Below are 14,248 nucleotides of genomic sequence, written 5' to 3'. Positions count from 1 at the left end.
GTGTGTGCCCAGTGGGTTGTTCTTATGTGTGCATTGTATTCTCCTCTGACAATAGAGCTCGTCAGCTTGTAGTCTTAAAAAATGGAAATGAGTTACCTCTGGTTCATTCAGGCATTCATATGTGGAAAATGAATGGGGAAAGAATAGGGTTTTGGAATAAACACAGAAAATAAGGTCAGAGGTTAATGCAGGCTTAGGAGATCTTATATGTTTTGTTCTAGGAGATAATATCAGTCAGTTAACATGAACTTTATGAATTATGAAGCCTTTACTGTACAGGTATGTACGTTGTGTTTTTTAAATGACATAAATGCTTAAAGATTCACAAGTGACATTAGCTGAAGAACAAAACATATAACATCTTCTAAGCCTCTGTTTACTAGCTAACGCTAGTCGGCTGTACCTGCGCCAAAACTCCTGTATTTTTCATCCAATATCTTGTTCTCTATTAGCTCTCAAAAACTGTAGGCGGCATTCTGTCTTCTCCCTACAGTTTTCAGCCATTAGCTTTGCCCACGACTACCTCATGTGAACTACAATCACTGCGCTGTGGTTTAACCTTTAGAAACTTCAAAGATCATTGCTTGCAATAAAGCTTTCGAAAAATATGGCCCTTATCTTTCATCAGCAAGAAAGAATCCTTCAAATAAAAAAGACACACTTATTGTAGCAGTTACAGATCCATACAGCTATGGAGCCTCCATCTGACAAAACTACAATGTAGCAGTTACAGATCCATACAGCTATGGAGCCTCCATCTGACAAAACTACAATTTAGCAGTTACAGATCCATACAGCTATGGAGCCTCCATCTGACAAAACTACAATGTAGCAGTTACAGATCCATACAGCTATGGAGCCTCCATCTGACAAAACTACAATGTAGCAGTTACAGATCCATACAGCTATGGAGCCTCCATCTGACAAAACTACAATTTAGCAGTTACAGATCCATACAGCTATGGAGCCTCCATCTGACAAAACTACAATGTAGCAGTTATAGATCCATACAGCTATGGAGCCTCCATCTGACAAAACTACAATGTAGCAGTTACAGATCCATACAGCTATGGAGCCTCCATCTGACAAAACTACAATGTAGCAGTTACAGATCCATACAGCTATGGAGCCTCCATCTGACAAAACTACACTGTAGCAGTTACAGATCCATACAGCTATGGAGCCTCCATCTGACAAAACTACACTGTAGCAGTTACAGATCCATACAGCTATGGAGCCTCCATCTGACAAAACTACACTGTAGCAGTTACAGATCCATACAGCTATGGAGCCTCCATCTGACAAAACTACAATTTAGCAGTTACAGATCCATACAGCTATGGAGCCTCCATCTGACAAAACTACAATTTAGCAGTTACAGATCCATACATCTATGGAGCCTCCATCTGACAAAACTACAATGTAGCAGTTACAGATCCATACAGCTATGGAGCCTCCATCTGACAAAACTACAATTTAGCAGTTACAGATCCATACATCTATGGAGCCTCCATCTGACAAAACTACACTGTAGCAGTTACAGATCCATTGTCACGTTCGTCGTATGAATCGGACCAAGGTGCAGCATGGTATGCGTACATTCTTTAATATTATAAGAATAAACACTGAACAAACTAACCAAAATAACAAAATGACACGTGAAGCTATACAAATTAGTGCTGACAGGCAACTACACATAGACAAGAACCCACAAACACCAAAGGGAAATGGCTACCTAAATATGATCCCCAATCAGAGACAACGATAAACAGCTGCCTCTGATTGGGAACCATGTCAGGCCACCATAAACATACAAATCACCTAGACCTACAAAACCCTAGACAATACAAAACCCCTAGACAATACAAAACCCCTTACGTTACGATTACAGACAGGTGTTCAGAGCATGCCAGACAGCTAACCTGCACAGTTATGGCCGTGTAACAAACCATGTAACACGGAGTTATGGCTGTGTAACAAACTGTGTAACATGGAGTTATGGCTGTGTAACAAACTGTGTAACATGGAGTTATGGCTGTGTAACAAACTGTGTAACATGGAGTTATGGCTGTGTAACAGTTATGGCCGTGTAACAAACCATGTAACATGGAGTTATGGCCGTGTAACAAACTGTGTAACATGGAGTTATGGCTGTGTAACAAACTGTGTAACATGGAGTTATGGCTGTGTAACAGTTATGGCCGTGTAACAAACCATGTAACATGGAGTTATGGCCGTGTAACAAACTGTGTAACATGGAGTTATGGCTGTGTAACAAACCATGTAACATGGAGTTATGGTCGTGTAACAAACTGTTTAACATGGAGTTATGGCCGTGTCACAAACTGTGTGACATGGAGTTATGGCTGTGTAACAGTTATGGCCGTGTAACAGTTATGGCCGTGTAACAAACCATGTAACATGGAGTTATGGCCGTGTAACAAACTGTGTAACATGGAGTTATGGCTGTGTAACAAACCATGTAACATGGAGTTATGGCTGTGTAACAAACTGTGTAACATGGAGTTATGGCTGTGTAACAAACTGTGTAACATGGAATTATGGCTGTGTAACAAACCATGTAACATGGTGTTATGGCCGTGTAACAAACTGTGTAACATGGAGTTATGGCTGTGTAACAAATCGTGTAACATGGCGTTATGGCCGTGTAACAAACTGTGTAACATGGAGTTATGGCCGTGTAACAAACTGTGTAACATGGAGTTATGGCTGTGTAACAAACTGTGTAATATGGAGTTATGGCCGTGTAACAAACTGTGTAACATGGAGTTATGGCCGTGTAACAAACTGTGTAACATGGAGTTATGGCCGTGTAACTCTTATGGCCGTGTAACAAACCGTGTAACATGGAGTTATGGCAGTGTAACAAACCGTGTAACATGGAGTTATGGCCGTGTAACAAACCATGTAACATGGAGTTATGGCCGTGTAACAAACCGTGTAACATGGAGTTATGGCTGTGTAACAAACCGTGTAACATGGAGTTATGGCCATGTGGGAACTCTAACCCTATAAAAGTGTGTATCAATTTAACTTCTTTGGGACTGGGGGGCAGTATTGAGTAGCTTGGATGAATAAGGTTCCCAGAGTAAACTGCCTGCTACTCAGGCCCAGTTTCCCAGTTGCACATGTATGCATTTTGTTAGTAGATTTGGATAGAAAACACTCAGTTTCTAAAACTGTTTGAATGAAAAAATCCAACCAGGAAGTGGGAAATCTGAGGTTTGTAGTTTTTCAACTCATTCCCTATCGAAAACACAGTGTCTATGGGGTCATATTGCACTTCCTTAGACTTCCACTAGATGTCAACAGTCTTTAGAACCTTGTTTGATGCTTCTACTGTGAAGTGGGGGCTCATAAGGGCTGTTTGAGCCAGGTGTCTGGCACCTGGCTCATTCAGGCGCGTTCACTTGAGAGTTAGCTTGCGTTCCATTGCATTTCTGCAGACAAAGGAATTCTCCGGTTGGAACATTAGGATGTTTTTATCATAAATCTTTAACCTGTTATGGATGATGTGAATTTTCGCAGCTTTTTGTTAAAAATCGCGCAACATTTCAAAGTCCTGCTACTCATGCCAGGAATATAGTATATGCATATGATAAGTATGTGTGGATAGAAAACACTCTGAAGTTTCTAAAACTGGTTAAATCGGGTCTGTGGCTATAACAGAACGTGTTTAGGAGTAAAAATCCCTGGTAAAACTGTTTACCAAAAACAAAACAAAAATATTCGTCCGCCATTCAATGTGTTGTTAAAGGCGACGTAAAAATAAATGAGGATCCCCTGTAAACGCCTACAGCTTCCACACGATGTTGCCATGGCTGTCATTTTCACATGAATTTATCCTTGGTTACAACACGAATAGACCCCTCCTTTTTTGAGGCGCACCACAGTATGTTGTGAAACTGAAAAAATGGACGATGATTTCCAGACTTGCTGCTATCGAATACAGATCGCCCCGTGATCAATTTGATACATCATTAACGTTTATTAATACCTAAAGTTGCTTTAGAAAAGTCGTTTGAAGTGATTTGTAAAAGTTTATAGGCGACTTTTGTCATTTTAAAAAGTGACGTTGCGTCTTGTAAATGGACTTTTCTCAGCATCAGACTGGTCTTCAGCAAATGACATTTTGGGTATACAATGATGGATTTAATCGGGAAAAAGACCCAATTGTGATGTTTATGGGACATATAGCAGTGCCAACAAAGAAGCTCGTCCAAGGTAATGAATGTTTTATATTTTATTTCTGCGTTTTGGGTAGCGCCGGCTACCGCAAAATCTGTTGTTTACGTGTCGTGCTGGTATTTTGGGGGGTGCATGCTATCAGATAATAGCTTCTCATGCTTTCGCCGAAAAGCATTTTACAAATCTGACTTGGTGGCTAGATTCACAACGAGTGTAGCTTTAATTCAGTACCTTGCATGTGTATTTTTATGAAAGTTTGAGTTTTATCGAGTACTTTACTCAAGTACTATAGGTGGCGCTCTGAAATTTCCGCTGAGCTATCCCTGTGCAGGGACCACCTCCAAGATTGATTCTATACTTCGTTTGACTTGTTTCTACGAACTGTAATATAACTTTTCATCTGAACTTTCGCATGGACTTGCCTGCGCGTCGTGATTTTGGATTGTGTACTAAATGCGCAAACAAAAAGGACCTATTTGGACATAAATGAGGAACTTTATCGAACAAATCAAACATTTATTGCGGAACTGGGATTCCTGGGAGTGCATTCTGATGAAGATCATCACAGGTAAGTGAATATTTATAATATTTATTTTTGACTTCTGCACAACGTGGCGGATATCTGTTTGGCTGTTTTGTTGTCTGAGCGCTGTACTCGGATTATTGCATGGTGTACTTTTTCGGTAAAGCTTTTTTGAAATCTGACACAGCGGTTGAATTAAGGAGAAGTTTATCTAAAGTTCCATGTATAACACTTTTATTTTCATCAACATTTATGATGAGTATTTCTTTAAATTGATGTGGCTCTCTGCAAAATCACCGGATGTTTTGGAACTACTGAACATAACGCGCCAATGTAAAATCTGATTTTTTGATATAAATATGAACTTTATCAAACAAAACATACATGTATTGTGTAACATGAAGTCTTATGAGTGTCATCTGATGAAGATCATCAAAGGTTAGTGATCTCTATTTCTGCTTTTTGTGACTCCTCTCTTTGGCTGGAAAAATGGCTGTGTTTTTCTGTGACTAGGTGCTTACCTAACATAATCGTTTGGTGTGCTTTCGCCGTAAAGCCTTTTTGAAATCGGACACTGTGGCTGGATTAACAAGAAGTTTATCTTTAAAATGGTGTAAAATACTTGTATGCTTGAGGAATTTTAATTATGAGATTTCTGTTGTTTTGAATTTGGCGCCCTGCACTTTCACTGGTTGTTATTGAGGTGGGACACTACCGTCCCAAATATCCCAGAGAGGTTTTATCCTATTGTTTTTTTTATTTATTATTTCTCGCTGATATGAAAGATATTGTCCTTATGCTCCTAAAACCGTACCACAAGCGACGCGTGTTAATGTTCAGATTGAGCGTTGCAGCTCTTAACAAAACTTCACTGTTCAGAAGATGCCTTAGTCCAATGGCTCTTATGTGTAATGTAATGGAACTGAGAGTCAGGATCAAGGGCAGTTCTCCATCTTCTTTTTAAATAGTGAGCCAACACATTTTCAGCACTTTTATTTTCATGACTGATTAAGACTTATTTTCTCATGTTCTATTTTGTGCCTCTGTGAGCAGTGTGTTTGGAACATCAAAATTATATAAAATGGCATTATGGAATTGTAATACATATATAATTGTGAGAATCGCAGTACACATCGTATCGGCACCTAAGTTTCGTGATAGTATTGTATTGTGAGGTCCTTGGTAATTCCCAGCCCTAATAGGCAATATGTAACTTTATTTAGTGCTACCTGCTATTGTGGGTTTAAAATTCATTGGTATTCACGTGTTTGTTTTTGAGGTAGAATTACTCAAATCAAATCAAATCAAATTTTATTTGTCACATACACATGGTTAGCAGATGTTAATGCGAGTGTAGCGAAATGCTTGTGCTTCTAGTTCCGACAATGCAGTAATAACCAACAAGTAATCTAACTAACAATTCCTCTAACAAAAAATTCTGTCATGTTATTGATGTCAAATTGCAGACCTTATTTGCACCTACTCTATTCCATGAGCAAATGGGTGTGTCTGGGTCTTAAGCCAACATACACAGATTTTACAGCGAATGCAGTCTCCGCGAACGCAGGAATTGCAATCACACTTTAGCAATGAATTTCCGCAATATGGAATGAATCGAGACCCTAAGTTATTTTTGCATCTCGTTGCTTTCACCTATTTACAAGCTGAATGGAAATAGCAGACTGAAAGAAAAAAATAAGAAGCATCCATCCAAGTTAATCACTTGTTCAATCTGTTTCTCTGCCTGGGAGACCGGTGGAATGTCTTATCAGTGAGAATCCCTCGTCCCAGTTCAAAGGCTGTGGTACTCCAGTGGGTTTATGGGAAAGCTCTTTGATGTCTAGTCCTCCTCCCCACCCAGTCTTTAGATCTGTATGACTTAGGTCTGTATGACAAAGGCCTTTAAACATGCTTGGATGAACATTGCTCTAGGTATAGGCTCAAAGGTTTGTACTGGGCGTTCACAGAGAAGACATGTTGTCCTGCCGCCATAACAAAGGCCTCGCTGAGCAGGGTTCAGGGAGTAGCTTACTCTCTGCTCAAACACACCAGAGGAGTGATCTCTGGGCCAAGAACAGGCCCTCTCTTTTGTGTAAGGAAAAGATGGTAAACACAACAAGAAAACATACTCAAATAGATAGCATGAAGGGGACTGCTCGTGGGCCATTTGTTTGGGGAGAAAGACAAACTGTCACAGCAGAGTCATGGTAAGGGAAAAATAAATAAATATGTGATGGATAGAGAGAGAGAAAGACATACTGTAAATAGATAGATAGATAGATAGATAGATAGATAGGTAGGTAGGTGTGTGTATATATATATATATATATATATATATATATATATATATATATATATATATATATATATATATATATATATATAAGGGGGTGGGATTGTCCAGCTCTTTAAAGTGTCAAATTAGTTTCTCTCCAATGTACTCAAAACAAGAGTGACAAGCCTAAACAGTAGGTTTTATATGCTGTGCCCTCTCTTAAGCCTCTGCCTAGCAACCATCACCTAATGGAGACAGATAGAGCCCTACAGAGTAGCCATTGTCATGCAGAATAGCCTCACTTGACTAGTGGTCAGGACAGAACATTTATATGAACAATAGAAAAAAAAGGTGCTATCTAGAACCTAAAATGGTTCTTCGGCTGTCCCCATAGGAGAACCCTTTGAATAACCTTTTTTGGTTCCATGTAAAACACTTCCCACAGACGGTTCTACATGGAACCCAAAATTGTTCTACCTGGAACCAAAAAGTGTTCTACCTGGTATCAAAAAAGTGTTCTCCTATGGGGACAGCTGTCACACCCTGACCATAGTTTGCTTTGTATGTTTCTATGTTTTGTTTGGTCAGGGTGTGATCTGAGTGGGCATTCTATGTTGGATGTCTAGTTTGTCTGTTTCTGTGATTGGGAACCATATTTAGGTAGCCTGTTTTGTGTTGTGTTTTGTGGGTGGTTATTTCCGTGTCTGTGTTTGTTTCACCACACAGGACTGTTTCGGTTTTCACATTTATTGTTTTGTATATTTGTAGTGTTTTCTCGGTATTCGTCTTGATTAAAGGTGTTTAACCCTAACCACGCTGCGTTTTGGTCCGCCTCTCCTTCCCAGGAACAAAGCCGTTACAACAGCTGAATAACCATTTTGGATCCCTTTTTTCTAGTAGTGTAGACATGACTCAGGATATTGCAACCAAAAAAATGAAAAAATGACAATGGGGCAGATGAAACAAGTCCTCCCTGTGTTTATCAAATAATACTTATTCTCATGCCCATGCATGTGTGTGTAGGCTTGGGTTGTCCCAGCAATAGCACTCATGCTGCAGTTTCTGGGATTGCCCCTCCCCCCCCTCTCTACAACAGGAATAGTGTTTTTTTGTGGTATGTCCTCTACCAACTGTCAGGTTGACAGATGACACACTCATTTGGAAATGTGGAGGCAACACTCTCGGGAATACTCCTGCCTACCACAGACAATGGGCCTCCTGTCTACATACACAAGATTACCAAATCCACTGAAGTCAATGGCACACCTTATCCATTTTCATCCAGAGTTTGGCAAGTGATTGATGACAACGGTTACTTTTCAGATGTGATGTGGGCCACATTGGACCTCCCGCCTACATGAAGATGAAGGATCTTAATTTGATCCAGTTTGCAACGGAATAATCCTGCAGCAACAGGAAATGTGAATTATTATGTGGATTATAATTAACAGACATTTTTGTTGATACATTTTTTTGTTAGTGCAAATGAAGTCGGAAAGTACAAACTTTAGAAGCCTTTTTTAAGCTGAAATACACTACAAGTTTGCATTTCCTGCTTTTCTGAAAAAGAAAATAGTGATCAAATTCAGATCCTACATCTGTACACAAGCTGACACAACCAACTGGTATTTCAATGTAATGAAGAAATAAAACGACAAGAGAAAGACTGGAGGAGGAGGAACAGGTGTGGGTTAAGGAAGCAGGGCTTTAAAGGCAGAAGTGTTTAGGTCACAGGTCTCACTTTAGGGAGAACTGTGTTGGGCACACTCCCACATCAACAAAACGCCAACACACAGGTAGACCTTGACACTTTGGGAATATGGCTTCCAGCGCCTCCACTAACCCTCTGCCCAGTGGCACCAGTGTGTTCACCACTGTTCCAGACCTCTTCTTCATCCCTGAGTTTGTGAGTACAGACAAATCAAATAAGTGTTCTGCTCTCAGCTGTGACTGGACTACTGGCATTGCTCTTTAGTCTAGAAATATGATTTACTCTAATGCCCTTCACATTTATCAGAGGGAGATAAGACATTTGATTGTTCAAGGTAATATTTGGGTATGTATGCATGATGTAATTCAGAGTGCACTGAAAGGAGTATTACTTTAGAGTGGTAGACACTGTGTGTAGACTCATACCAAGCACTTCTTTGATTGCTGCAGGTATCCCTGGTCAGGTATCCCTTGTGGAAGAGACTATGTGTGACAATGGACTTTTCCTGGCTAAATAAATGTTGGTTTATTTCTGCTGGTAATTATTGCCATAGTATTTGAAAATATGTTGATTTCTGGTTTGTGAATATCAGCTAAATCCTTATCTGAAACCAAACTATGGCTATGGCATGTTCCGCGCTGTATCCAAACACCATTCATCCTCTCTTTACTGGCATGTTTGTTGAAGGAGGGGGCAGAATGTGTGTGTGAGTTTGGAAATGACCATGTACGACGGAGTGCCAGATTCTCTATAGAGAAATTGTGGCAGTGGTATCTAGTAACTAATCAAAAGGCGTATGATTATGGATGTTTTTGACGGATAACATAGAACTCAAAACTGTTAGCCTACTGACTGTTGCATGCACTAGCTGTCACAGCCATTATTACCTGGCGAAATGTTCTATGCAAATGGTTGAACCCCTGACGAAATTAGCTTTAGTAAGTTAAAGCTATCAGACCTTGCCTAGAGGTGCATGTTTACTTACCCTGTTACTGTGGCCTGCTCTCTGTGGTCTTACCACAACACATGGACTGTCACTATTGGGGTGACATTAAGAAGTGGATGGCTGATTGAACCATCAAATCCCTTGACCAACAACTTGTCAACTAAATGCATTGCATTGATGTTTACATTATGACCGTACGTGTTCTGTGTTCTCTCTCACTCTCACTCTCTCTCCCTCTCTCTCACTCTCTCTCTCTCTCTCTCTCCTGTGTGTGTGTGTGTGTGCATGTGCGCGTGCACGTGTGTGTGTGGCAGATATTCGGAGGTCTGGTGTGGACTCTGGTGGCCTCCACAAAAGTGCTGATTGCGAACCCTCAGGGCTGGGTGATGTTTGTCTCTGTGTTCTGCTTCATCTTCACTACCCTGTGGTTCCTCATCTTCATCAGTGGAGCCAATAAGAGCAGCATCTGGCCTACACTGGTGAGTCTGAGAGACATTCATACAGCCATCTTTGATAAAAGTGATTTACTCAAAAAGGATGAAAATGACAATGGAACAGATTTTCTTCCCATCCTAAATGTCCAATCAAACAGAATGATGATGATGATGATGAGAGTATAATGAACATTCTGTCTATTGAATGGCTGTAGTGTTATAACAGGTAGTATAACAGGATGATGACTAACTATCATGTTGCTTTTCTCTCTCTCTCTCTCTCTCTCTCTCTCTCTCTCTCTCTCTCTCTCTCTCTCCGCTCTCTCTCTCTCTCTCCCCTCTCTCTCTCTCTCTCTCTCCGCTCTCTCTCTCTCTCTCCCCTCTCTCTCTCTCTCTCTCTCTCTCTCCCTCTCTCTCTCTTCAGGATGTTGTGTATCATTCCCTTGCAGCCTTCTTCTACCTCAGTGCAGCAGTGGTACAGGCCTACATCACCATTAGTCTGAAATCAGTTACCAGTACTTTCTTCAAAGAATACCAATTGGATATTGCTGCAGTGGTAGGTTCCTTCACTCCTGTGATTCAAACAAAGTGTTCTTCAACTGAAGCTTACTGCATCTTGTATTTTTCCTGTAGGTGATGTGTTATGTGGTGACTCTGCTCTACACCCTCCATGCCATCTTCTCTACGATGAGATGGAAGAGTTCCTCATGAAGACCAGCATCCACAAGACAACAGACAATGGGGCAACAGACATTAGCGAAAGCTTCGTATTGACATCAATTGTAATCTATACATATTCAAATCTTTTTCTATATTATTTTCTTCCTGCAAATACCGTAAACCAATTTGGAGTGAAATGCATATACAATATAAATAAAAAGATAAATAAATATATTTTATATTTAACCAAGTGCCTGTTTCAGATGCTGAGATAGAATAAATTGATTATATAATAGTTTGTCCAGGTGTAGCAAAAACTATTACAACGATGTTCAATAAAAATGCTGATGTGAAGCAATGCATTTTGTTATGGTAGGGTAGACCTATTAGATGAACATAGGAACTGAAGAGGTCTCGATGGCTGCTCTCGTGAAAAATGTATACGCTATCACCAGAGGCAAACAAAGGACTGAGTTCCTCAGCAATACATTTTGCACACACATTTTTCTTTAGTAATTTTCTTGAACAAAAAGGTCAACATGTAGTCTTATTTGTGTAGGGTGTGTCCAGTTGGCAAAAGGTGGACTGCCTACCACAATGCCGCAGCAGGTTTTGCAAGTCATCCTTCTTATAAGGGAACACCTGTCGCTCCGTTAGTTCACTGTAGTAGTTGAAAGCAAATAGTAGGCATATCGCAGTGATTGCAGAGTATGCAGCCTAGCCTATGGCATTCATTTGTTATGCTACAGAAATTACAAGGAATTTAGAATAGTATGGAAGGCTTTAGGCCAGGGGCGGACAGGGAACAGAAACACAACGGCCCATTTTCTTCCATTGAGGCCCCCATTATTATCCAGATACTGATTTTTTTAAGCAACACATCCAGGTTAGACAGGCCCACTATGCAAAAATTGGACCAGGTCTTCTGGCATTAGCTAGAAATGCCAGATGGCCAGTCTGCCTCAGCCTTGAGGGCTCCCGAGTGGCGCAGCGGTTTAAGGCACTGCATCTCAGTGCCTTAGTCCCTGGTTCAAATCCAGACTGAATCACATCCGGCCGTGATCAGGCATCGCGTAATTGGCCCAGCGACATCTGGGTTTGGCTGAGGTAGGCCATCATTGTAAATAAGAATTTGTTCTTTACTGACTTGCCTAGTTAAATAAAGGTTTAAAATGAAGGCTGCTGAACAACATGGTAAAACACTCATTACTTAGTAATAACCTATGCCTTACTTATTTCTTTGGAAAAGCACCACACCAACAGCGTGTCAATTAAGCATGGGCTGATAATATGTTGTGGTGGATGTCCTCACAATGAAACTTTTTTCCACTCTTTATTTATTCCATTCCACATGTAGGCAAGATCTCTTTCATTTTTTTGTAACTGTTGTTACAAATATGATGCATGATCATTCGTGCCTGATCATGATGCCTCACAGACATCATTCCATAAGAGGCAGATTTCACTTATCTAAGTGTTACATCACAGAAGGAATGCAATCATTCTTTGGTGACAACAAAATACATAATTTCTCTTTTTTGTACTATGTGTTTTTTGTAATATGCTCTGCAGTACAAGTTGCTTTTGTACAGTAGACTTTAAATATAAATATATAAAACCAATGAATTATTGTTATAACTTGGTCTTTTGGTGCTTCATTCAAAATCTGCATTTGCCACCTGCAAGAAACCCAGTAAACATCACGTCACATATCTCTCTTCATCTCAAAGTTGTCTCCCAGAGAATGCTTCAACACCCTAGAGTATGTGTGAAACTCATTCCACGGAGGGCCGAGTGCCTGCGGGGTTTTTCGCTTGATTGATGAATGAAGGTCAGTGATTAGTTAGAAACTCCCCTCAAATGGTTGTCTAGTTCCTAATTGGACACAAACTGAAAGGAGGAACCAAAGACAAGCAGACACTCTGCTTGATGAGTTTGATGAGTTCGACACCCCTTCTCCAGAGTCTAAGCCAGGATGAAGGAATTGTAACGTCACAATCATTTTCTTCATCTCAAGGCAGTCTCTCAAAGAAAGCTTCAATGTATCCTCCATTGTCCTTTATATTAGAACTATACTGAACAAAAATATAATGGCCACATGCAACAATTTCAAGGATTTTACTGAATTACAGTTAATTTAATGAAATCAGTCAGTTGAAATGAATTCCTTGGGCCCTAATCTATGGATTTCACAAGACTGGGAATACAGATATGCATCTGTTGGTCAAGCTACCTTATAAAAAATGTAGGGGCGTGGATCAGAAAACAAGTCAGTATTCGGTGTGACCTTATGCAACACGCTGTCGTACATGTCGATCCAGAGCATCCCAAACATGCTCAATGGGTGACATGTCTGATAAGTATGCAGGCCATGGAAGACCAGTAACATTTTCAGCTTCCAAGAATTGTGTACAGATCCTTTCAACATGGGGCCGTGCATTATCATATTGAAACATGAGGTGATTGCAGCAGATGAATGGTACAACAATGGGCCTTGGGATCTTGTCACTGTATCTCTGTGCATTCAAACTGACATCAAATGAAATGCAATTGTGTTTGTTGTCCGTAGCTTATGCCTGGCCATACCAAATCCACACCACCACCATGGGGCACTCTGTTTACAACGTTGACATCAGCAAACAGCTCACTCACACGACGCCATACATGTAGTCCGCGGTTGTGAGACCTGTTGGATGTACTGCCAAATGATCTAAAACGACATTGGAGGCGGCTTAGGGTAGAGAATTGAACATTCAATTCTCTGTAAACGCTCTGGTGGATATTCCTGCAGTCAGCATTCCAATTGCACGATCCCTCAAAATGTGCGACATCTATGGCATTGTGTTGTCTGACAAAACTGCACAGTTTAGTGTCCTGTTATTATCCCCCCAAGGTGCAACTGTGTAATGATAATGCTATTTAATCAGATAATTGATATGCCACATCTGTCAGGTGGATGGATTATCTTTGCAAAGAAGAAATGCTCACTAACAGGGATTAAACACATTTGTGCACAAAATTTGAGCAAAAACCGCTTTGTGTGCGTATTGAACATCTCTGGGATCTTTCATTTTAGGTCATGAAACATGGGACCAACATTTCACATGTTGCATTTACAGTTTTGTTCAGGGTACTAATATGTGAATAGACTGAAGAGGGACAAAGTAAGTTCACTATTGCTTTCACCTCTCCAGCCATAACAAAGCAGTCGTCCCCAAGCAGAGTAACTGAGGACCATTGGGACACAACTTGATGCCATTCCAAGTCAATGAAGGCTTCAGCAGACCTTTGTAGTAGGTATGGACTGGATTGTTGTGCTTAGATGTTATTGAGCAGGCTGGTGTGGTTGTGTCTGCGTGCGTGTGTGTCTCTGTGTGTGTGTGTGTGTGTGTGTGCTTGCTTGAGAGTGTTTAAGTGGCTAAATGAATGGCTGAGTGTGTGTTTTATATGTTTGTCAGTATGCATGTCTATTAATGTGATTTTGTGTGAG

The 14,248-nt window shown here is 40.4% G+C and overlaps 1 protein-coding gene across 1 annotated transcript; it reads left to right on the top strand.

Annotated features, from left to right (window-relative positions):
- Nucleotides 1-8,392: 8,392 nt before the first annotated feature.
- On the top strand, nucleotides 8,393-11,004 carry LOC149985665 (myelin and lymphocyte protein-like). The gene is made up of 4 exons (XM_090242197.1): nucleotides 8,393-8,913; nucleotides 9,979-10,143; nucleotides 10,523-10,654; nucleotides 10,732-11,004. Exons 1-4 carry the CDS (start codon nucleotides 8,827-8,829, stop codon nucleotides 10,807-10,809), a joined length of 462 nt encoding a protein of 153 aa, XP_090098323.1. The 5' UTR covers nucleotides 8,393-8,826; the 3' UTR covers nucleotides 10,810-11,004.
- The last annotated feature ends 3,244 nt before the right edge of the window (nucleotides 11,005-14,248 follow it).

Source organism: Oncorhynchus mykiss, chromosome 1, assembly GCF_057628025.1.
Source record: "Oncorhynchus mykiss isolate SJ-2025 chromosome 1, ASM5762802v1, whole genome shotgun sequence".
Classification (NCBI taxonomy): domain Eukaryota; kingdom Metazoa; phylum Chordata; class Actinopteri; order Salmoniformes; family Salmonidae; genus Oncorhynchus; species Oncorhynchus mykiss.
The sequence above is the reverse complement of the archived record's forward strand: the minus strand, read 5'-3'. Positions and strand labels throughout refer to the sequence as shown.

Excerpts from the sequence above, each read along its gene's own strand:
- LOC149985665 (XM_090242197.1), top strand. The coding sequence starts at position 8,827 with ATGGCTTCCAGCGCCTCCACTAACCCTCTGCCCAGTGGCACCAGTGTG. Across the intron at positions 8,914-9,978 it reads TCTTCTTCATCCCTGAGTTT|ATATTCGGAGGTCTGGTGTG; the intron begins GTGAGTACAGAC and ends TGTGTGTGGCAG. Across the intron at positions 10,655-10,731 it reads AATTGGATATTGCTGCAGTG|GTGATGTGTTATGTGGTGAC; the intron begins GTAGGTTCCTTC and ends TTTTTCCTGTAG.